Raw genomic sequence first — 22819 nt, 5'->3', positions numbered from 1 at the left:
CAACCAACATTTATTAAGAATCTACTATGGGGCGCCTGGGTGGCTCAGTGGGTTAAGCCGCTGCCTTCGGCTCAGGTCATGATCTCAGGGTCCTGGGATCGAGTCCCGCATCGGGCTCTCTGCTCAGCAGGGAGCCTGTTTCCCTCTCTCTCTCTCTGCCTGCCTCTCCATCTACTTGTGATTTCTCTCTGTCAAATAAATAAATAAAATCTTTAAAAAAAAAAAATAAAAAAAATAAAAAAAAAAAATAAAAAAAAGAATCTACTATGTACCTGCCAGGCCCTATGCTAGGCTTTTGGGTAGAGCCCTGAGCAAGACAGGCAAGGACCTGATTTCATGGAGCTCACATTCTAGTGGAGGAAAATAAAAACAGAGGAGAGAGTGAGGGATAAATAATGTGCTGGAAAAGCAGAATGAGATGAGACAGAATGTTGGGGGCCATGTGTGGCTAGTTAATTAGCTAATGTGTCAATACTTCCCAAATCTATCTATAAATTCAATGCAACTCTTATGAAAATCTTTGTAGTCTCTTTTGCAAACAAAAACTGATCCTATAATTCTAATGGAATCAAGGGACCCTGAATAGCCAAAACAGTCTTGAAAGAGAATAATGAAGTCGCAGGACTTACGCTTCCCAATTTCAAAGCTTACCATAAGTGACAATAATCAAGACAGTGTGGTGTTGGCGTAAGGACAGACATGTAGATGGATGGAATAAAACTGAGAACCCATAAATAACCCATAATCCATGGTGAATTGATTTTGTATAGGGGTTAGAAGACTATTCAATGGCGGAAAGAATATTCTTTTCAACAAATTGTCTTTGGACAACTAGGTATCTTCATGCAAAAGAAAAAATTTGTACTGTTACCTCACACAGTAGAAAAAGTTAACTCAAAACATAGAATGAAAAACAACAACAACAACACCTTGACAGAATGCCTAAATGTAAAACAAATGCTATAAAACTCTTAGAAAAAAAGTGAATGTAATAAATCTTCATGACTCCAGATCAGGCAATGGTTTCTGAGTTACAGTATCTAAAGTACAAACAACCAAAGAAGAAATAAATAAACTGAATGTCATCAAAATTTTAAAATGTTTTGCATGTCACAGGACAGCACTGAGAAAGTGAAATGACAGCCCACAGAACGGGAGAAAATATTCCCAAATCATATACCTGATAAGGATCTAGTAATATCCAGAATACATAAAGAACTCCTACAAATCAACAACGAGAAGACAAATCATCAAAAGTGGGCAAAGGACTTGAAGAGTTGTAATCTCCAAAGGAGACATGCAAATGGCCAACATGCACCTGATTAGTTATTTGATAATAATTCTCTTCAAAACCCCAATGAGATATCCCTTCATACCCAACAGGATAGTTATACTCAAAAGGCAGATGAATACAATTTTTGGCAATAATGTGGAGAAAATGAAACCCTCATACACTGCTGAGAATGTAAAATGGTGCAGCCACTCTGTTCCTAAAAATGTTAAGCAGCACTTTATATGACCCAGCAATTCTTCTGTGTATGTGTGTATCCAAGAGAACTGAAAGCACATGTTTACGCAAAAATCTGTATATGGAGGCACCTGGGTGGCTCAGGTGGTTAAGCAACTGCCTTCGGCTCAGGTCATGATCCTGGAGTCCTGGCATCAAGTCCCACATCGGGCTCCCAGCTCCGTAGGGAGTCTGCTTCTCCCTCTGACCTTCTCCCCTCTCATGCTCTCTCTCTCTTTCTCAAATAAATAAATAAAATTTTAAAAATAAAAACATGTATATGAATGCTCAGCAATATTTTTTATTTTTATTTTTTTTAAAAGATTTTATTTATTTATTTGACAGACAGAGATCATAAGCAGGCAGACAGGCAGGCAGAGAGAGGGAGAGGAGGAAGCAGGCTCCCTGCAGAGCAGAGAGCTCGATGCGGGACTCTATCCCAGGACCCTGAGATCATGACCTGAGCTGAAGGCAGCGGCTTAACCCACTGAGCCACCCAGGCGCCCCTCAGCAATATTTTTAATAGCCAAAATGTGGGAATAACTAAAATATCGTTAATTGATGAATGGACAAGTAAATGTGGTATATCCATAAAAGGGAATATTATTCAGTCATAAAAGGAATGAGCGTGGATCCGCGTTACAACATGGAGAAACCTAAACAACTTTATGCCAAGTGAGAGGAGCCAGACCCCAAAGGATGCGTGTTGTACCATCCCACTGATTGGACGTGTCCAGACCAGGCAAATCCATGAATTGTAAAGCAGATTCCTGGTTGCCAGGGGCTGGAGGGAATGGGAACTCTGGGGTGATGGGCCGAAGGAGAGGCGTTTATTCTGGGGATGATGAAATAGTTCTGGAATTAGATAGTGGGGATGTTCGCCCAGTCTTCTGAATGTATGAAAATTCCCTGTGGAATACATTTTAAAACCGAATTTTATGGCATCTGAATTACATCTCAGAACAAACCACCAAAAATGATTCTCTCTGTGGTGTGGAGAATGGCTTGCAAGTAACAATGAGTGGGAGCAGGGAGCCTGCTTAGAAACTCGGGATAAGAAAAATAAACAACTTCTGTGCCTTCCACCCTAAGGGTTCTTCCACGTAATCCCATCTCTTGGGTGGCTTTGCCTCATAGCGCCCCCTTCTGGGAGGCCAGATACTGAGCATGATGGTGCTTTGGAATTTGGTGGTAGCAGTGGAGGTGGACAGAGTGATGGGTTAGGAAAGGGTTTGGTCCTAGAGGATTAGTACAATACCGTTCAGAGAATATCCCACTGACGTCCTAATGTGGTTGCTCTAAGGCTGAGTTCATTCAATTATTTAATTACTATTATTTATTGGGTACTATGTGCCGGGTGCTTTTCCAGGTGCTGGGGGTCTGGCAGTGAATAAAAGACAATGTTTCCTCCCACCACGTCCTGAAAGAGCTCACATTCTAGGACGGGGCAGTATTTGTGACAGCGATAGGAAGTTGGATGGAATGTGCTAGACTCATGCATATAGAATGTGCTACCGTCACTGTACTATCTATAGAGAACCCTGTACATCAGCACCTGGTCCTCCCTCCCATGGGCACATAGCGGGACTGCTTTGCCCTGCCCCACTGAACTCAGGCATTCTCTGTTAACATGTTCTTCCCACTAAAACATGCGTGGAAATGACATGCGATGCTGTGCGAGTGGGAGCTTTCAATGTAAGGGCACGCTTTACCATGTACGCTTTCCCTTTGCCACACAAACGGCCCCAACAGCTGCGTCCTGGGTTTGGACACTATGGGAGAAGCTGGAGTTAGTCCTTGATGGACAAGCGCTTACTATTTCCAGTCCAGAGTTTTCTGTTCTTTTTTCTCCTACCACAGCAAAACCTCGCACACCCTGATACAGGTTCTCTCTTGCTTTTTCATCCTCTGAGGCACATTAAATCCAAATTCAATCCTGGCTCCTACTTTAGAAAAGGAAGCCCAGTCTCTCAGCACTGTCACTTAAACTTCAAACCGAGAATCTGGGGGCCTGTGTCAGAGAGAAGATGCCGTCGACGACAACTCCCCCTGCGCGTGTCTCTCTGTGTGGAGCTAATCTTGCCCACCTGGCTATGGAGTCCTTAAGAGAGGCTGAGCATGGCAGACAGTGCCCCCTACCCCTATCCTATAAATGCTGAGGGAACACCCCAATGACACATAGTTTACGAAGAGTAAGTTGTTTGGAATTTTCCCCCCTAAAAAGAGGGAAGGTCTCTGTGGGCACCCCAGCCAACGTTTCTGCCAACACGGATGTGTGGGGTTGGGGAAAAAAAATCATCAAAATCTAAAGGCTCCTTTTGTTCAAGACCTGGAATGGTTTTACCAAGACACGCAGTGGTCAAAAGACAACAGTATCCCAGAGAATTTTCTACCCCTTCTGCTCCAGGTACTTGAGAATTTCTAGTAAACAGATCCCCCCGCTCCCCAGAGCAGCACCTGGTCCAGGAAGGACCAGAGAATTTCTAGCCTCAGGGCTGTGCTTCCTGAAGGCAAAAGGGAAGCCAACAAGGAAGAGGAAAGAAACTAATCTCTCACATATCTAAGATGCCTTCTGATGATACAAGATGTTCCAGAAATGTGGCAACGGCCGGCAGAGCCCGTCTGTCCACACATGGGGCCCACAATGCTGACTGCAGCCGGGGCCGAGCTGGGACCCACGCCAGAAGGCGAGTATCTGTGGACATCCTTAAATGTCTCTCTCGCATATTATTCCAATTAAATCTTGCCCGGCATTCTCATTTTAATAACTTAATATGGAATTTACACCTTGCCTGCTCTCCCAAAGGGCCTGAGGCAGCACACAATAAAAGCCCAAACACAACAGGACAGTTAAAAATAAAGACACACGATCAGAAAGCGAGATAATCCTCCAGGAACCCGAGATAAGATGGTTATTGCTGCCGGAATGTTGAATCTGGCTCCTACTTTCTGGCAGCCAAGGTTAAAAAGAAAACGGAGCCGCTTATTCACTTTCAAACTGCCTGATCGAAGGAAGGAAGTAGATACAAGTTCACGGGGAGAGCACAGCCCATTTCCTGGCGGTATATTCCATGAGGATCTAGGCTGTGGATCTTCAACTCAGGGGCACTAAGTTACAAGCAGAACAACAGTTCTTTAGAAAAGATGCTGAATCATTCTTCAATTGGCAGCTTTAGCCCCATAAGTGGGCCCAGGATAAAAGGTGAGGGTGTAGTATTAAATTAAATTGCAACTCGGCGAAGACATTTCTTGGAGAAGCCGGCTTAATGGGCCCAGACAGATGGGTTGAATTTGGACATCCGGAGGCACGGGGAGAGAGTTCCAGGTGGAGGAAACAATTTATTCAATAAATATTTACCGAGTACTTACTCTGAGCCAGGCCCTGCCAGTGAGTGGGTGCTGGGGACACACAGATGGCCTTGCCCTCCGAGGAGGTCACAGACCTGGGGGCCCAAGGTGCACAGTCAGTTACCAGTGTTGTGACTGGAATGAGAGGGCAAAGAGAGGAAGGGGCCTAGGCAGACACACTCAAGGCGGTCCACGTGTTCCAAAGGGTCCTGGAGAGGATGCTTTTGAGCTGCTTCTTGAAGGTCAAATCGGAAACTTTTGCATGAAGATGGCATTTTGGGGCGGTTAGGAGCATGCTCTGGGTAGAGAGGACAGCACGTACAAAGGTGTTGGGGAAGAGAGAGCATGAGGGAGTGGAGGAAGGCCGATCCTTCAGGGTAGCTGAGCTCAAGGAGTGAGGAGGGGGTCACAGACAGGGAGGCAAGTGCAGTCAGAACCTCCTGGCCCGCTAAGGAGTGTGGGCTTCATCCTCTAGCTGATGGGAGGACTTGAACTGGGAGAATGACTTTGCCAGAAGCTCAGAGGCTCTAGCTGTCTCCGGGGAGTAGTCAGGCCAACTGGGGTAGGCCTCAGTTAGCAGACTCTGCCAGAGGTCCTTGTGGGGCGTCCCACTCCCCTGCCTGGAGTTGGTCCGCATTTGGCCAGGGTCCCAGCCCAGCCATCCAGGACCCCATGGATGACTAGGGATGATAAAATCCTGTCCCACTGTCCAGGGCTGACACTGATGACACAGCACTTGGAAGGTGACCTTGTGCATCGAAGCTCTGGCCCACCAGGCCACCTGTGAGCAGCCCACAGAGCAGAGTGGACCCCGATTCTTAGCACTACCCTCACCCTGGCCATTCTGGTATCTCTTTATTTAAAAATGAATAGAGTGAGATGGAACTTGGACAAGCTTTATAAGGATACCAGATGTTTTCAGAAAGTATGTGCTCTGTGATTGGATTTTTTTTTTTTTTTTTTTTTTTTTTTTGCAGAGCAACTGTGGAGGGAGGTAGAAGATAAGAGTTAAAATTATTTAAAACTCTATGTATTTGCCTCTTCCAATATCCGTTGCCATAGAAACATACTGGAATAAGCCACCAGTTTCAAAGCCAAGTGTAGTCTATGACTTTGAAAGCCCTGGTTTGCTTCCGCAAAAAGGATGGTAAAAGCAAGGAACGTGGAGGGAAGTTTGAAATACCCTCTGTTCCAGACTGCCCTTACCTTGATTACTGCCCAAAAGGCCAGAAAGCCACAGAACCCAGGTGCTGGGAATTCTTGAAGGAGGCTGCTTGCAGCCTGTGGAGATAGCCTTTCACCATATCCATAAATAAACGCCACACACATGGCTCCCATGGGTGACTGGACTGCACGTGATTCTGTTTCTTGTTGCAACCTGCCTGGGAGCAGGTGGGGGATGTCTTTAGGGAGGGCAGGTGCTCTCAGGATGCTGCCCCAGTGGCTGCCCTGAGGCTCTGTGGGGTGTTCAATGCTCAGCGACCTCTAGTGCTGTCTGCCATTTTCTCTTCCCTTCAAAATCATTTCAGAGCGGTCAAGCAGAAGGGTAAGAGGTGGCCTGGTGTAGAAGGCAGGTTTGGGGAAAAAACGAACAACCTTTCCACTAGATGTAAAGACTATTTTCACACCCTTAGTATATCCTGCTTTTACTTTAAGGGTAAATTATCTCAAATTATTTTCCTTAAAAGAAAAAAATCCCCTATGGGTGTGTATGAATACACATAGGGTCAATTCTTGGTTTTCATCTTACTTGATCTAAAAGCAGCCTTTGACATACTTGATCAAAACTTCCTCTTGAAACAATATCTTCACTTGGTGTCTTAGACACCAGATTCATCTGGTTTTCTTCCTATCTTGGTGGCTTCTCCTTCTAGGTCCTTTGCTGTTTCTCTCCTACCTTCCTGATGTCCAAACCCTGGAGCAATTGAGGGTCTGTCCTTGGTCCCCTTCTCTTTTCCATCTATATGCCCCACCCTCTATCCCAGCACTGTCTCCGTGCTCTCATCCAGGTTTTCGATGCCATTTATATGTTGACCACGTCCACAGGCTTACACATCTCCCTGAACTCCAGACCCATGTATATTACACCTCCTCACCATCACCACTAGTAAAGTAGTATTCAAAAACGAGTCTTTCCCCTTTTCCTTGAGAATACACATCATAGTTTAAAAACCCCTTTTCGCATACTTGGCAGATTTACCCACACCTGCTCTATCTGAAATGCAGAAACGGCCAATCTTCCCATCAGATGCTGTAAGGCAGAGGAAGGGAGGGCTGAGATGCAATGTGGGAGCACTAAGCCTGGGGCCAAGTCGGGGAGGAGGGACCTGTCATTCCTCACCTTGGTCTGCAGCATTTGTCTCAGAGAGCTCTCCCTCCTTCAAATGCCCCCTGTGCATAGGCAGCTCTCTCCCTTGGCTCCTTCCTTCCTTCCTGACCACTACCTCGAAATTCCCTCCCCAGGCTTCTGTCCCATCAGGGCTTTGTGGGTGCTCAGGCTCTAGTCAGGACGTCTTCACTTCTTACTGCACCCACTCCCTGGGTGACTACTCTCACTCCCACGGCCCCCATCCTCGATGTGTTAATTGCCCTCCACCCCCATCTCAGTCTACTGGACAAACTACTCCTTTACGCCCCATGACTCCGTGTTGCGTCTTTTGAGCCCCTCTGCCCAGAAGTGAGACCCTCGCATTCCCTCCCGAACCTGCTCCTTACTCTGCACCTTGCCTCACTGAACAGGTCTGCCATCCACCACCCAGAGATCCGGGCATTGCCCCTGCTGGTTCCCTGTCCCACCCTTTAGAGTCAATCAATCATCAAGGCTTGTCATATCTGCTTCCTTAATCTCTCTCAAAGCCACCCACTTCTCCCTGTTCCCACTGCAACTGCCTTGCGTTAGGTCACCGTCAGCTCCTGCCTGGATTATAGCAAAAACCATCTCTGAGCCATCTCTGGGCCTCCAGCCTTGCCCCTCCATCTGTTCTCACCCTGCAGCCAGGGCAAACCCGATCATGTCACTTCCCTGATTGAATGTCTTTAATTTTGAAGTTTAAACTCCTCTGTTTAGCACATAATGTCCCTAACGATCAGGCTCTGACCACATCTTCATTTGTCTTTCCTGTCACCTCCCCAAAGGCACTCTTGGCTTTGGCCAGCAGAACTATTTCAAAGTATCTCTCTCGCACACACATACACATACACACGTACACTCTCTTTAAGAAAAAAAAAATATACCAACATCATTAATATAGTGAGAAACTAGGTGCTTTCCCTCTAGGAATAAGGTTGGAACGTCTCCTCACCGTTCCTATTCAACGCTGTACTTGGAGCCCTAGCTAATACAAATATTAGACAAAAAAGAAATAAAAAGTATGCAGATGGGAAGGAAGAAACAGAATGGTTTGCTTGCAGTTGACATGATTGTTTAGGTAGAAAGTTCCAAAGAGTCAACAAATCATCTCCTCCTGGAGCTAATAAACAATTATACAGCAAGGCTGTAGGATATAGGTTAGTATACAAAAGTCACCTGCTTTCCGATATGCCAGATATGAGCAACTGGAATTTGAAATGAAAGATACAACACCATTTGCATTTTTACTAAAAGCAAAATAGAATGCTTAGGTATAAATCTAGCAAAATATGTATAAGATCTATGAGAGGAAATCTATAAAACTCTGATAAAAGAAATCAGAGAATACCTAAACAAATGAGGAGATGTTCCATATTCATGGATAGGAAGATTCAATATTGTTAAGATATCCATCCTGTTCAAATTGGTCTACAGATTCAACACAATCCCAAACAAAATCCCAGCAAGGTACTTTGTGGATATTAACAACCTGATTCTAAAGTTTATGTGGAGAGGCAAAAGACCCAGAATAGCCAATACAATATTGAAGAAGAATAAAGTTGGAAAGCGATTTGACTTCCAGACTTACTATAAACCTATAGTAATCGGAACAATGTGGTATTGGCAAAAGAACAGACAAATAGTTGAATGGAATAGAATAGAGAGTCCAGAAATAGACCCATACAAATATAGTCAACTGATCTATGACAAAGACACAAAGGCAATGGAGAAAGAATAGTATTTTTGATAAATGGTGCTAGAAAAATGAGACATTCACATGCATAAAAATGAATCTAGAAAATGACCTTGTATCTTTTCACTAAAGTAACTCAAAATGGACCATAGACCTGAATGTAAAATGCAAAACTATAAAACTTCTGAAAGAGAACAGGAGAAAATCTAGGTGACCTTGAGCTTGGCAATGAGTATTTAGATGCAATACTGAAAACATGCTCAATGGAAGAAAAAATATAGGTTGGACTTAATTAAAGTAAACAATTTGTGTTTTGCAAAACACCCTGTTAAAAGAATGAAAAAACAAGATACAGACTGAGAGCAAAGATTCACAAAACATATCTGATAAAAGACGGGCATCTAAAATATACAAAAAACTTTTAAAACTCAACAATAAGAAGATAGTCTCATTAAAAAGCAAGTAAAAGACCTAAACAGACACTTCGCTAAAGAAGATATGCAGGTGGCAAATAAGCACATGAAAAGATGTGCCACATAACACATCATTAAGGAAATGTGAATAAAAATAAAAATGTGATATCACCTTGTACCTACAGAACAGCTAAAATCCAAAACACTGACAACACCAAATGTTGAGGAGGATGTAGAGAAACAGAAATTCTTATCCATTCCTGATGGGAATGCAAAACGGTCCAGCCATTTTGCAAGACAGTTTGGCAGTTTCTTACAAAGCTACACATAGATTTCGCATATGAACCAGCGATCATGCTCTTAGATGTTTACCCAAATGACCTGAAAACGTATGTCCACACAAAACCCTACATAAAAATGCTTATAGCAGCTTTATTCATGATTGCCCAAACTTGGAGGCAACCAAGATGTCCTCTGATGGGCAGATAAGTTGTGGTACATCCATATAAAGGAATATGATTCAGTGATAAAGCAATGAGTGACCATGCCATGAAAAGACATGGAGGAACCTTAAATTTGTGTTGCTAAGTTGAAGACACCCGTCTGAAAGGGCTACCTACCATATGATTCCAACTACATGATATTCTGGAAAAGGCAAAGCTATGATGACAACAGAAAGATCAGTGGTTGCCAGGGGCTGGCAGACTACTAAGGGCATTTAGGACAGTGAAACCCTTCTGTATGACCTGTAATGGCAGATGCATGACTTTTGCATTTGGCAAAACCTATGGAACGTGCAACACAAAGAGTGAACCCCACCTAACCATAAATTACAGATTTTAGTAAATAATAATGAATCAATATTGGTTCAGCAATTGTAACGAATACACTCCACAGTGCGAGATGCTAATAATAGAAGAAACTGTGGGGTGTGGGGTGGGGTATATATGGGAACTCTTTGTGCTTTCTGTTAATTTTTCCTGTCAACCAAAAACTGCTCTAAGCAACAAAGCCTATTAAGTACACATTTAAAAAATGATACATATCGTACATTGAAAATAGTGTCTGGCATGTAACAAGTGCCCTATAAATACTGTTCGCATGGAAATGAATAAGGCTCGGAGCTGGGATGTCTCTAGTAGGACCACAGAACCAGGTTTTCATTCTCTGGACACCCGCACATACTCTTGCTGGGAGAATCTCCTCCGCGGGTCCTCCCCGTTATTTGCCAACTCTTCATCCTGTTTACTTCTAACTGCTAACAGAATCGACATGATCTGAAGTGCTCCTGCTTAGTCACGTGTGTGTTTACTAGCTGCCCCCAACTAGCCGGTGGGCGCCATGAGCTCAGTGGCCATGGCTCCCGTGCTTACTTCTCTCTAGCCAGTGGAAGATGTGGGCAGGGGTGCTGGCTGGGCAGTGTGTGTGTGTGTGGATGGGGGGTGTCTCTGGGACGTGGCTTTGTCCTGGAGAAGCTGGCAGTCCAGTGAGGGCCGGGGCAGGGAGGCCCACAGCAGAGCTGAACAGCACGCTAAGTGTCCCGACAGAGGAGTGTCAGGAAGCCAGTCCCAGGAGTGGGGAGGAGCAGGAGCTTAAATTTGGTGGAGCCAGAGAACTCAGAGACACATCCCTGGAGAGATAACCCAGGGCCCTGGAACTGAGGTTCATCTGCTTGTCAGAGAACATTCTGGAAGGGGAAACAGCATGGGCAAAAGCCTGAAATCATGACACAGAGCAAGGGCTACGACTCGAATCCTGAGATGTTCAGAGCCTCCAGAGTGTCCAGAGCAAGGGAAGGTGTCCAAGGTCGATGGGGAGTGGGGTGGGACAGACCACAAAGGTCTTTGATCGCTTCGCCCTCAAGCAGAGACTTTCTCTCTCACTGAGGGTCCTGGAAAAATAACATCCCCTTGAGGGACAGTTTAGGACAGCCCACCGCCTGGCACACTGTTCGGCCACCACGCTGTGTCTGACAGAGGCAGGTCGGAGAGAAATCAACCCGCTGCCTGGTGCTATTTGGTGGGAGAACGGCAATAAGCCGACAGGGCTGCGGGTCGACGAATCAAAGGGTTCCGCTGCCATGGCAACAGAATGACAAGGCAACCCTAAAAATAAGAGGAGGAAAAGAGGAGTAGGCCAGAAAAGGTTCACAGAGACATCTCAGCCGATACCTGGAGGGAAACCGAGCTGGAGGGTCTGGGCCGAGAGCCAGGGAGTTGGTCCTCCTCCAGGCCCCACCTTGGAAAGTCTGGATGTCCCTGAGCAGGAACGCCCCCTCCCCAGACTCCGTCTCCTCATCTGTGTATGCAGTGAGGCATTTCCGGGGCCCCTCTCCCCGCTCCTCCATTTGAGACCCCTTGCTCTGGAAGGTCGCACACGGCGTAGGTTTCTCCGCATAAGCCACAGAGAGCCTCGGTACTTATTTCAGAAAGGATGGGAAGAAAGGTATGGACGGTCAGCAGCAGCGAACTGTGGCTTACTCTAATCCGACTGCACAAGGTTGATCTTCTTTAAAGGGTCCAGAGGACCGGCTTCCCGGGTCCCCTTCCTGAGTCTCCTGACTCGGGCTGACACCAGCCCTGCAGCCCCTCCATGCCACAGCCAGAGCGTGGGGGAACTCCGGAGCGTACTTGGCCTCCACCTTAACCTTGAGTGGAGGACAGGTCCGGCCTCGGTCCTTCTGCCCAGCTCCGGGTCTTCTGGCCGGCTCTGCCTAACTCGCTTTCTCATCCCGGATATCCTGGGTCCTCAGTCTGGCCGCTGCTAACGGCTAGCCCGAGCCCTTGCCTGCCTAAAGTGAAAGCGCTTCCCTGCCTTGCCCACTGCATAGATCTGTGCCTGTGGCCAGGGTCGGCAAGAGCCCCTAAGAACCGCAGAGCCCCGTGTGTGTGCTGAAGGGTGAGGAGGGTAGCATAGCGTGTGAGAGGATAGTTAGTGGTGTTGCTGCTAACCTGCTAGGTAGCCTTGGGTAACTTTGATAATGTCTTAGGGCCTCTGTTTCCTAGTCACTAAAATGGGGCTAAGGGTAGCATGCGGGCCACAGTTACTGGGAGGCTTCAGTGAGTTCGTGCACGAAGCTGGCTATCACCGTCACTGCGGTTGCCATCATTGCCATCAGGGCTTGGGATCAGCAACCCCCCAGCTCTCCCGAGCCTAGAAGCCCAGTCAGCCATGGTGGTTCTTCCTCCTGTTGACATGCTGTCTGGATTTCCAACTCCTGGCAGTGTATGGAAACCCCCCGGGGTGGAGTGGGGCGGGGGCAGGATGGCTCCTTTGCAAACTGTATACCATGAGTGGTGACCAGGCATCTCCTCCCCTCTGGAAGCAGCCCCAGGGACCTCCTGCCCCCTTGACACACGGTTACAGCTCGAGTCTGGGCCCTCCTCCTCACCAGTACGGGTCGTGCCTGTCAGAAGTTCTGCTTCCTCCCAAAGTGAGGCGGGAGGCATGAGACAGAGACCCCGGCCCTAACGGAGTATAGTACGTCTGCGTGGGCAGGGAATGGCATTCTCTGCCTGGGCTCTGGCTTCCTGACTTCTCACTACGCTGAGTAAACCCTCTATCCGCTCCCCTGCAAACTAAGCTGGGCATCTTATTTGCTAGAAAACCATCTTGTCTGGAAGGGTAAAAACCTGTCTCCAGGGCATAAAACGACCATTTCCACATTAGTTTAAGAATCTGAACACTACAGGGCGCCTGGGTGGCTCAGTGGGTTAAGCCGCTGCCTTCGGCTCAGGTCATGATCTCAGGGTCCTGGGATCGAGTCCCGCATCGGGCTCTCTGCTCAGCAGGGAGCCTGCTTCCTCCTCTCTCTGCCTGCCTCTCTGCTTACTTGTAATTTCTCTCTGTCAAATAAATAAATAAAATCTTTAAAAAAAAAAAAAAAAAGAATCTGAACACTACAGTCCATAAGAAGATTTCTCTAATAATGCAGAGTCTGATTCTCTCGGTAGAATTTGCTACACCGTAAGATCAGGACGCACGGCACACGCCATCCAAGCCCAGCCATCTCCTACAAAGGCAAGGTTAATTGTCCTAAGAGCAAGGCAACAAAACCACAACTTCCAAAGGGTCTTGAACTTCCCTACTCTGGAGCATCCTGGGAAGACCAGAGTGAGTAGAGGGCATGGCTGAACACAAGACTGTTAAAACATATAATTTCAGGTACTTCTATGTAAGGGTCTTTATTTTAACACAACTCCTCACTTTGAAAATCTCATAGTAACCAGAAGGAGCTATCAGAATGTTTACTCCCGAGTACCATTCCTTAGGGAACTTGCTTTAAAGAGGTTGAAACGCAATGTCATTTCTGGACGGATGGATCCTATTAATAGGGGCTTTGACAACGTGCAGAGAACATACTCATTTAAATAATCCAACATTTCTTATTTCTGCATATATTAATATCACTAGACAATCCTTTCACCTTGTTTCCCCCAGGAATGAAGACTTTCTATCTGGCCTGTCTGGAATGTGTGTCAAATGGAAGGAAATCAGACTAAATGAGGAGTTTCTGATGGGGAATGTGGGTCCACGTGGTGCTGTGAAGACTCCCCTGGAACGACCTTGATTTCTTCTTAAGCAGCGCACCTGGGCCAGTTGGGGCGATGTGCTGCCTGTCCCTCCCAGGGTGTCTGGGAGCAGCATCCCCGCAGGCGCCCCTCCTGCCACCATGGACACTTACCTCCATGCTGTACCTCTCCACCGTCCTCCTCAGGGGGTCCACAGCCTGCCAGCAAATCAGGATACACAGGTCGATCAGCAGCATGCCCCCAACAATCACCAGCAGCTTCTGGTCCTTGATGATCTGCAGGGAGGGCAGGGCCAGAAGGCAGCAGATGTGAGAGAGGTTCCCCACCAGCTGAGGGGCGGGCTCAGGGGTTTTAGAACTCCCCGAGACTCTCTATCACCTGCACGATAAATCCAGCCAGACTCCTTTGCTTGGCATTCAAGGCCTTGCATGAGCTGGGCTTGACCACGCCCAAGACACACTTATTTAGGTTTGAGGACTCCTAGTTTCTGGATCTGTTGTGACTGTCAGCGCCCCACCCCCAACTCCTACCCCCAGACCTTCTAGATGCTGGTTCTCTTTGAGACATTCTCTTCTATCTGTTTGGCAAACTCCTAATGATCCTTGAAGGCCCAGATCTATGGTTACTTCCTCCACGAAATCCCCTCTAACTCCCACAGCAGAATTAAGTACTCCTATAGCATGTTGATCACATACTTAGCCAGAGAAGTCACAGTTACTGCTATTAGGAGAACACAGAGAAGAATAGCTAATGTTTAGTGAGCACATACTCTGTGCCTGCCTCTAGGCTGATGAATGGGTTACACATATTATCTCTAATAAAGGCAGATGCTACTATTATTCCCACTTTAAAAAAGAGATTTATTTATTTTAGACACACACACACACACACAGAGAATACGAGTGAAGAGGGCAGGAGGAGAAAGAAGATCTCAACTAGACTCCACACTGAGTGTGGGAGCCCGACACGGGGCTTGAACTTATGACCCCGAGATTATGACGTGAGCCAGAACCAAGAGTCAAATGCTCAACTGACTGAGCCACCCAGGCACCCCTAATAATTCCCATTTTATGGATGAAGACACCGAGGTTTGTGAGGGACTAAGGAACTTGCTCAGCGTCATACAGCTCAGAAGATGGGAAGTCCAGATTTGAACCAAGCTCTGCCTTTCTCCAAAGTCCACACCCTCAGACACTCGAGGGCCAACCAGATGCTGTAGTGACCAGATGCTGTATTTTCTTATTCCATCCTCTTCAGGAAACTGGGGACCCCCTGACAGAAGGGAAGTCGATTTTACTTTTTTGTGCATCCGCAGTAGGGCCTGGCAAGCAGTAGGCACTTAAAAGTTTGACGGATTTGGGGCGCCTGGGTGGCTCACTAGGTTAAGCCTCTGCCTTTGCTCAGGTCAGGATCTCAGGGTCCTGGGATAGAGCCCCACATCAGGCTCTTTGTTCGGCTCTCTCTGCCTGCCTCTCTGCCTACTTGTGCTCTCTCTCTCTGTCAAATAAATAAATAAATATCTTTAAAAAAAAAGTTTGATGGATCTAATTGAGGTAGGAAAATTAAAAAAAAAAACAATCTAATTCCCATCCCTTTTTGCCACCGAGGATGTCTTTCCCACCCCACTGTAGGTCTGTTTTGATGGGGACTGGCCCAGGGACAAATGTTACCAGCTCTGAAGATAACCTGTATTTCATTCATTGCACGGTTATGTGCCCCCTCCCCCAACAGCTAATGTAATGAAGTCGTTTTGGAAGACCCTTTAGAAAAACAAACCAAACTGAGGCAGAAGCTTAAGAAATATCACCAGGTCTGGCTTTTAATGATGAGAGCCATTTTAAAAAGATAAACAAACTCAAGAGGCCTTTGCATTGCTGAATTGTAAAAGAACAGGGAAGTGTCGCTGAGTTCCTGCCAAAGAGATCAAATCCACCAAAACTGCTTTATGTGGGGGCTGGGCACTGGCAAAGCTGCCTCTTTGAGATTTTCCAGAAGAACCCAGGGAACCACCGAGGCTCTGCAGAAATCCTGTTTAACCCTTGCTCTCTGGGGAATTAGGCAAACCCCTGCTAGTCTTGAGAAAGCAGGGCAAAAGAAAGACATGTCCGAGGAGCTTAGAACACAGAGGACATGCTGCAAGTCACCTCCTTTCTTAATGCTCACCCAGGGCTGCTTGAGCCCCAGGCACATGCCCATGCTGTGCCTGACCCTGGAAGGTCCTTCTCCCGACCTCCTGCTGGCACCCCCCTAATCTGACTTCAACACTGAGCCGGAGCAGCTGCTCCGCTAGGATCCCAGGCGTACCCTGCCCAGGGCACAGGCTGCAGCCATGTTCTGGTCAGAATAGGGCAGGGACCAACTAGTCTCCCTCCTGTGCCCCGGCGCGTTGGGCAGAGGCTGGCTCTCAGACCTTCCCAGGGAATTTTTGCGGGAATGAGGGAATGAGCCTCAGGAAGAAGCCAGGAGGAAGTGGCATCATTAAGTACAGGAGTGATGGGGAGCCCTCTGCCGCATGGAAGGGTAGAGCCGAGGCGGGGAGCCTCCGATAGGAGGCCAGGTAGGAGCTGACGTAGGTGAGCAGGGAGGAGGCTTGATTCAGAGCAGTGACTATTGTGATGGTCAGGAAGATTCCGGGGCTGTAAATATCAGGCAGGTGGAGTTGCTGGCTTCAGCCTCTGAGTCCTCTCTCCCTCACCAAACCTCTCCCATCAGCAAGGGCCAGCACCTTCAGATACCCTGAGACAAAAGTTCTATGACTTTTCACAGCCTGCCTTCCAGGAGGCAGTGACTTTGAACGTGCTCAACACTGATTATGTAGGTGCACACTGATGTCATTACCCTGAGCTCTCTCTTTGAAACCAGGAGGTTACCAGTGCTCAATTCTCAGTGGGAGCAAAGGCATACACTAATAATGATTAAGCTCAGGTTCTAGAATAAGATTTGACTGTGAATCTTACTAGTGAGCTGTGTGGCCATGGGTAAGTTTCCTAACTCCTCTGAGCCAGTTTCCTCATCTACAAAATGCTCGCAATAACCACATAAACTGTCTTAGATTACCAAAGTCTGGCTTATTACAACTGATCAATGGTTGTCAGCTATTATTATTAAATGTCATTTTCCACTGTTTTCTAGAGCAGGGGTCAGCAAATTATGGATTTGGCCCACTGCTTGTTTTTGTAAATAAAGTTTTATTGGAACACAGCCATACACATTCATTGACGTATTTGTCTATGACTGCTTTCATTCTCCAACTGCAGAGTTTAGTGGTTGCAACAGCAACTCTATGACCTGCAAAGTCCATATTTGGCTGTTTTTTTACAGAAAAAGTTGTCTGATTCCTGGTTTATTTATTTCTTCAAGAGACTTTAGATATTTTGACTGATTCAGACTGGTCTTCTGCTAGGACTGACTCACTGCCTGGTTTCAGGGATGCTATTCCAGGGGAGTACAAAGTAAATTTTGCCCCTGGAATTGTGCAGTGTGTATCACTCAGACGACTGGTGCTCTCTGGTGAAGTTGCCAAAAGCTCTCTCTTGGCATTTTATTGAAGTTGAGCCCCCATGAAGGTCTGAGATGATGTCCCCATGGTTCTCTCTGCAAAAGTACCATGTCATATGGGAACCTGCCTTTTTGTTTTAATTAAAAAAAATTTAAAGTAATCTCTACAACCAACATGGGGTTCAAATTCACTACCCTGAGATCAAGAGTCTCCTGCTCCACTGACTGAGCCAACCAGGCACCCCTGTAGTGAACTTGCTGTGTCCTCCAAAAAATCTGCAAAAAATAAAAAAAAGATCTCATCTCTGCTTTTGTCTCAAGGCCTCAATTTGGTCCTATTAAGAGGCAGAATGAAGACTGTAGTAAGTCTTCCAATTCAAGATTTTATAATTGAGCTTTAGAAAAAAAACCAGTAACAAGCCATAAAAACACCAGATTTGGAAGCATGAAGTCACCATATGTCAGTATGTCCTTTAATAGGCTTCTTTTCCTTTAATGTCTTTAAAAATGTGGCCATATGGGGTAAAGCTTGTGTATGAGTGTTTGGGAGGGCATGCCATTGTGGGTGGGGGGAGGAGGAGGCACAATCAAGGGAAGGACAAAGAGGATAAAAAGACTGTGAAAACAGTGTATACTGCATTCACAAACTTATGTAAATCTAGTAAACATGTCAGTAAAAAAATGAAAGGACCCATCTTAAAAAAAGAAAAAAAAAAAGCCTAAACTTAAAAAAATAATAATGAAACAAGACAACAACAATAAAAACCAACCTTGGTTCTATAAAGGGTTGGAATCATGGAGAGTTCAATCCCAGTTTTGACCTGCAGTTGCTGCAGCCCTTTAAAGACAATCTGGTTCCTGGACTTGAGCTTTTGCTCCATATAAGGTATAAATTTCTCTTCTACACCTTTAATCTCGTCTTATTTGTTGATAAGGGATGCTTGGCGGCAGCACTGCAAACCTGTTCTGGAATAACTAGAAAGTGAACAAAAAGTTTCTCCCCCTGGAATGGTGTGTTCATCTGGCCTTAGTCTTTTTTGTACCAGACAAAACTGGTGATCAGATCCTGTACTCCAAGCCCCTGGCAGTTTCTCAGACAAGCCCCTTTCCAGGGCACTTGGCCCACCATCAGCCTGAATTCCGTTGGCTCGGCCGCCCAGGGATAGAACCAGTCGCCTTGCTCTGGCCCCCCAGCAGGTGAGACCACCCCTCAGCCCTGCCCCCCACAGAGCTCTCAGACAACTGAACTCCCCAAGTCTTCCCTGACATGTTTTGTCAATTGTTGCCAGACAATTGAAGTGTTCTTGCTCAGCGATCCATGAGTAATGGAAAATAAGGGCTGGTCTTCATTACAGACGACAATATGGATGAATCACATATTGACACAAAGGAATCAACACTGTGATTCTTCGAAGCCAGGATGGAGTTGTCATAAATGGCAGAGTAATTCTAACCACAATCACCGTGCAGGAGGGGCCCCAGAAATCACTTGGTCCCTTGGGGCCTTCTCAAACTTTGGCTTGCATCGGCATGGCTAGGGGAGCTGGGGAGAGAAGGCAGGACCCTGGGCTTCAATCCAGGAACCTGATTCTTAGAGTTGGGTTGGGGCTTGAGAATCTGTATTTCTCCTTTTCTCTTCTTCCTTCCTTCTTTCTTTTAATGATTTTATTTATTTATTTGACAGAGAGAGAGAGCGAGAGAGCGCGCAAGCACAAGCAGGAAGAGCGGCAGGAAGAGGGAGGAGGAGCTCCTGCTGAGCAGGGAGCCTGATTTGGGTCTCGATCTCAGGACCCTCGGGTCTAGATCAAGGCTACTCAGAGTGTGGGCTGGTCCAGCAACACGATAGGCATCACCTGGGAGCTTGTTAGAAATGCAGATTCTTGGGCTGCATGGCTGGCTCAGTCAGTTGAGCCTCCTACTCTTGATCTCAGCTCAGGTCTTGATCTCACAGACATAAGTTGGGGCCCCACGTTGGGTTCCATGCTGGGCATGGAGCTTACTCTTAAAAAGAAATGCAGAGGGGCGTCTGGGCAGCTCAGTTGGCTAAGCATCTGCCTTTGGCTCAGCAGGGGGAGGGGAGAGAGTTTCTCTAGGACTACATCCTAAGAGCCAAGCCGAGTCAACATGCTAGTTGCACGTAACCACGTGGTTGGCGAATGTTCTCCACCCACAGGGAGGCCGAGCTCCTGTCCTCTAAGGGTCTCGGTGAAAATCGAAGCATTACATTTGGTCTGTGTCCTGTTTCACAGGCTCCTCACTGCCCACAAGGTGAAGTTCAGATTCCCTACCGTGGCTAGTCTCGCACCCTGTCCCTGCAAACACCATGTCCTGGTTCTGGGAACATACACACCCCCTCCCCAGGGCACCATGAATGCAGTTCCCTCTTCAGGCCTCTGCTAGCTAACGGCCCCCCCACTCACCTTCTGGGTCTCAGCATCTGGGTCACTTCCTACAGGAAGCCTTCCCTGAGTGCTTGTACCCCCGTTGCCCCTAGACATCCCCAGCCAGTCCTTATTGCCATATGTTGTAAATGCTTTGTTAGCTGTTTGATCTCCCTTGGAGGCTGAAGGTGGTGGGGATGGGCATTGTGTGTAGCTTGAATCCCCAGCGAATAGCCCAGTGCTAAGCACACCGTAGGCGCCTAATTATATTTGCTAAGTAAAGGCTAAGGAAACGTCGCAAACATCTTGGAATGGGAGCGATTACCTTCTTCTTCATTTTCACATTTTTGAAGATGGCGTGGACCCTCCATGTCTTTGCAAACATTGCCCCAAAGGCGGTTGTGTAGCCCACGGTGAGAATCCAGGTCCTGACCTAGAGGTTGTGAGAAAACAGAGACGTTAATATCTCCTAGGTGGACCAACCTCACCATTTATGAGAACATCAGTAGGGGGTTGTAGGTGATGGGGACAGATGCTCTGTTTTACACAGTGTGGAGTTCTACAATCATCAAGGGTCCTTCAATCACGTCTCAATCTGACAGACATTTAGTTCTGTCAGCCACTCCCTAGACCCAGGACACTGGACATAGGTACCTGTGAACTTCCAATTCTGCCTCCCATGGGCCCACAACCCAGAGGGAACCAGTCCCAGACAGAGGCAGAGGCTCTCAGGACCATGGAGGGATCACTAAGTGGCGACAGACCAGCCTTCTGGTTTCTCCTCACTCTTTCCCCTCCTTCCTTAGAGCCTTCTATGTGATTCAAAGGGAGGAGACACACCTGAGGAGGTGAATATAATCGCCCACTTCCTGTCTCCTCACCCGAGTGAGTAGGTGAGCAGATGGCCCCAGGAACCTCTTCTATGGGACCCCCAGCTCCCAGGTTGTGAGTGCCGGGGAACGGGGGGGCACTGAGCCACAGGAGCTGAGACCAAGCAGGACCCCCAGCCTGCCACGGCCCATCTCCAGGGCTCAGCAAACCCATGACTCTGGCGGAGCTGGGCAGGACTCAGCCAGAGCTGGCCCCAGGGACACCTCGTCGGCAGCCACAGACAGGTCAGCTCCAAGCCATGGCAGAGGCTGTTCAGCTGGGGAGGAAGGCTGGAGGAGAAGTGCCATGAGCTTCCTGCTCCCACTAGGGGCCTGTCTCCTCGGGCCTTTGGAGAGAAGCAAATGTTGCCTGGGTCCTACCATCTAGCCCCATCTGTCATGGTCGCTGTGTGGTTCCCGCTGTACTGTACAACCCTAGAGTCTGGATACACAGCACCAGGCCAGCCTGGCCCCTGAGCCCATCCTTGGACCTAAGGTTTCTGCTCAGGACTAAGGCCCTATCTGGCTTTCACCACGATTAAATGTCTCCTGATCACCAGCCTTGGGCTGGTGACTGTCAGGCTGGACCCCTGTGGGCTGGGATGGCTGCCACCATCTGTTAGGTCATGGGGGCATCCTGGATGCGGATTTCCTACCTGCACTGCCATCAGGGCCAGCCCCCACCCTCTCCAGATTCTGCCCTCACCTGCTGACCTGGACACTCTCCCAAACTGAGGAGACTCGCCTAGCTCCAGGCTGCGTGGCGCTGAGTCCTAGGGCCTCCCGCTCACTGGGGTGAGAAAACCATGTGGCTGTGAACTTCTGTTCTGGGCTTTGGTCTTTGCTCTGCTCTCCCTCAGCTCTGCGGCGCTAAGTTCACTTGGAAAAATCCCCACCTGTCCCAGCTGAACCCAGCCAGAAGGTGAATGGTATAGGAAAAAGAGGGAGATACCCACACAGGTGGGGCCCTTCGTGTCCAGAGGAATCGGACACAGCAGGTATGCCTGACCACAGCAGGCCCTTCCAGCCCAGGGTGCCTCAGCCTGTGTAGGAAGTTTCCAGAAATGCTCCCAGCTGAATTCTTGCGTGGAGAACCTTCACTCTGCCCTTCTAGCAACTTAGTTCTCTAGCCTCCAGTTTGCAGAGGCAGAACATGTCCCCTTTCCATTTGATCTGTGGAAGCGGGACCTGGCTGAGAAGGTGGCGAGGCTGGGCCCCTGAGGAAGGACAACAGCATCATCAGTTCCGAGCGACTGCTCAGAAAACCGGACGTGCCAGGTCTGAATGCGGACAGCGGGACAGGTGGACATCACATTTTCCTTTCTTTCTTTCTTTCTTTTTTTTTTTTTTTTTAAGATTTCAAAAGTGAGGCTAAATTACACAGGCAAGAATGAATCACAGTATTTTGGAGAAGGGATCGGAGGGCCCCATTATTACCCACATTATAATCTAATAACGCGAGGCAAGTGAACAGAACAGGCGCGGGAGGAATAATAATGCCCAGTTATTGGGAATTTAGACCTGAGCTTAATCAGTGACCAGATCACAAATCCCTAGTCCATCAGAGTTGCATAGGACCTTACAGATCGCTCATTCATTCATTCATTCATTCACTCATTCATCTGTTTGCTCGATAAGTGTTATTAGGCGCGAGACTAAGTTTACAAAGATAAAAACAACAAATAAAACAACAACAAAACAGACTTTTTTGTAGCCACCAGTTGAGTGAGAAAAGCACTTAGCAGATGAAGAAGCTCAGAGACTCAGCGCATTTAAGACATTTCTCTGAACAACAGCACATAGCCACAGAGCTGCCTGGAACCCAACACCTTGTGCACCTCCCCAGAGCTCCCTGCCCCTGCTGCCTCCTCAGATAAAGGTTCCTACTTCGAAGCTGGTTCATCCACACCCTGGGGTCAGCTGTCAAAGGGACAGGACACACGATGGCGGGGTATGTGGGGTCAGCTGTCAAAGGGACAGGACACACAATGGCGGGGTAGGTGGGGACAGCTGATAGCCCGAGAACTTTCTCCTGGGCCATCTCTGCACAGTCTCAGTGCTAACGGGTTGGCAGGACTGGTAAGACAATGGCCTCCAAGTGTTTTGACCATATTCTCCTATCAGAAAAATAACTTGAAACAGGATCATGAGGCCAACGTGGATATTTGAAGAAGGAGGGTGGGGATGAAATTGTCTCATTTGATTTTTATGTGGCCGACAGAGCTCTC

General features: G+C 47.5%; 1 protein-coding gene and 1 long non-coding RNA gene across 2 annotated transcripts in view; one reads left to right on the top strand and one right to left on the bottom strand.

Annotated features, from left to right (window-relative positions):
- LOC131812837 (uncharacterized) overlaps positions 1–14069 on the top strand; it is a 29044-nt gene extending 14975 nt beyond the window's left edge. Inside the window, exon 3 of the long non-coding RNA XR_009346501.1 lies at positions 13752–14069. This is a non-coding gene — a long non-coding RNA (uncharacterized LOC131812837). The remainder of the gene's footprint in view (positions 1–13751) is intronic.
- GABBR2 (gamma-aminobutyric acid type B receptor subunit 2) overlaps positions 1–22819 on the bottom strand; it is a 338485-nt gene that overhangs the window by 39682 nt on the left and 275984 nt on the right. The window contains exons 12-13 of the mRNA XM_059142785.1: positions 20048–20155; positions 13996–14118 (exon numbers count right to left, since the gene is read on the bottom strand). Coding sequence (XP_058998768.1) covers positions 13996–14118; positions 20048–20155 — 231 coding nt within the window. The remainder of the gene's footprint in view (positions 1–13995; positions 14119–20047; positions 20156–22819) is intronic.

The sequence above is a fragment of the Mustela lutreola genome, chromosome 12 (assembly GCF_030435805.1).
Source record: "Mustela lutreola isolate mMusLut2 chromosome 12, mMusLut2.pri, whole genome shotgun sequence".
Lineage (NCBI taxonomy): Eukaryota > Metazoa > Chordata > Mammalia > Carnivora > Mustelidae > Mustela > Mustela lutreola.
The sequence above is the reverse complement of the archived record's forward strand: the minus strand, read 5'-3'. Positions and strand labels throughout refer to the sequence as shown.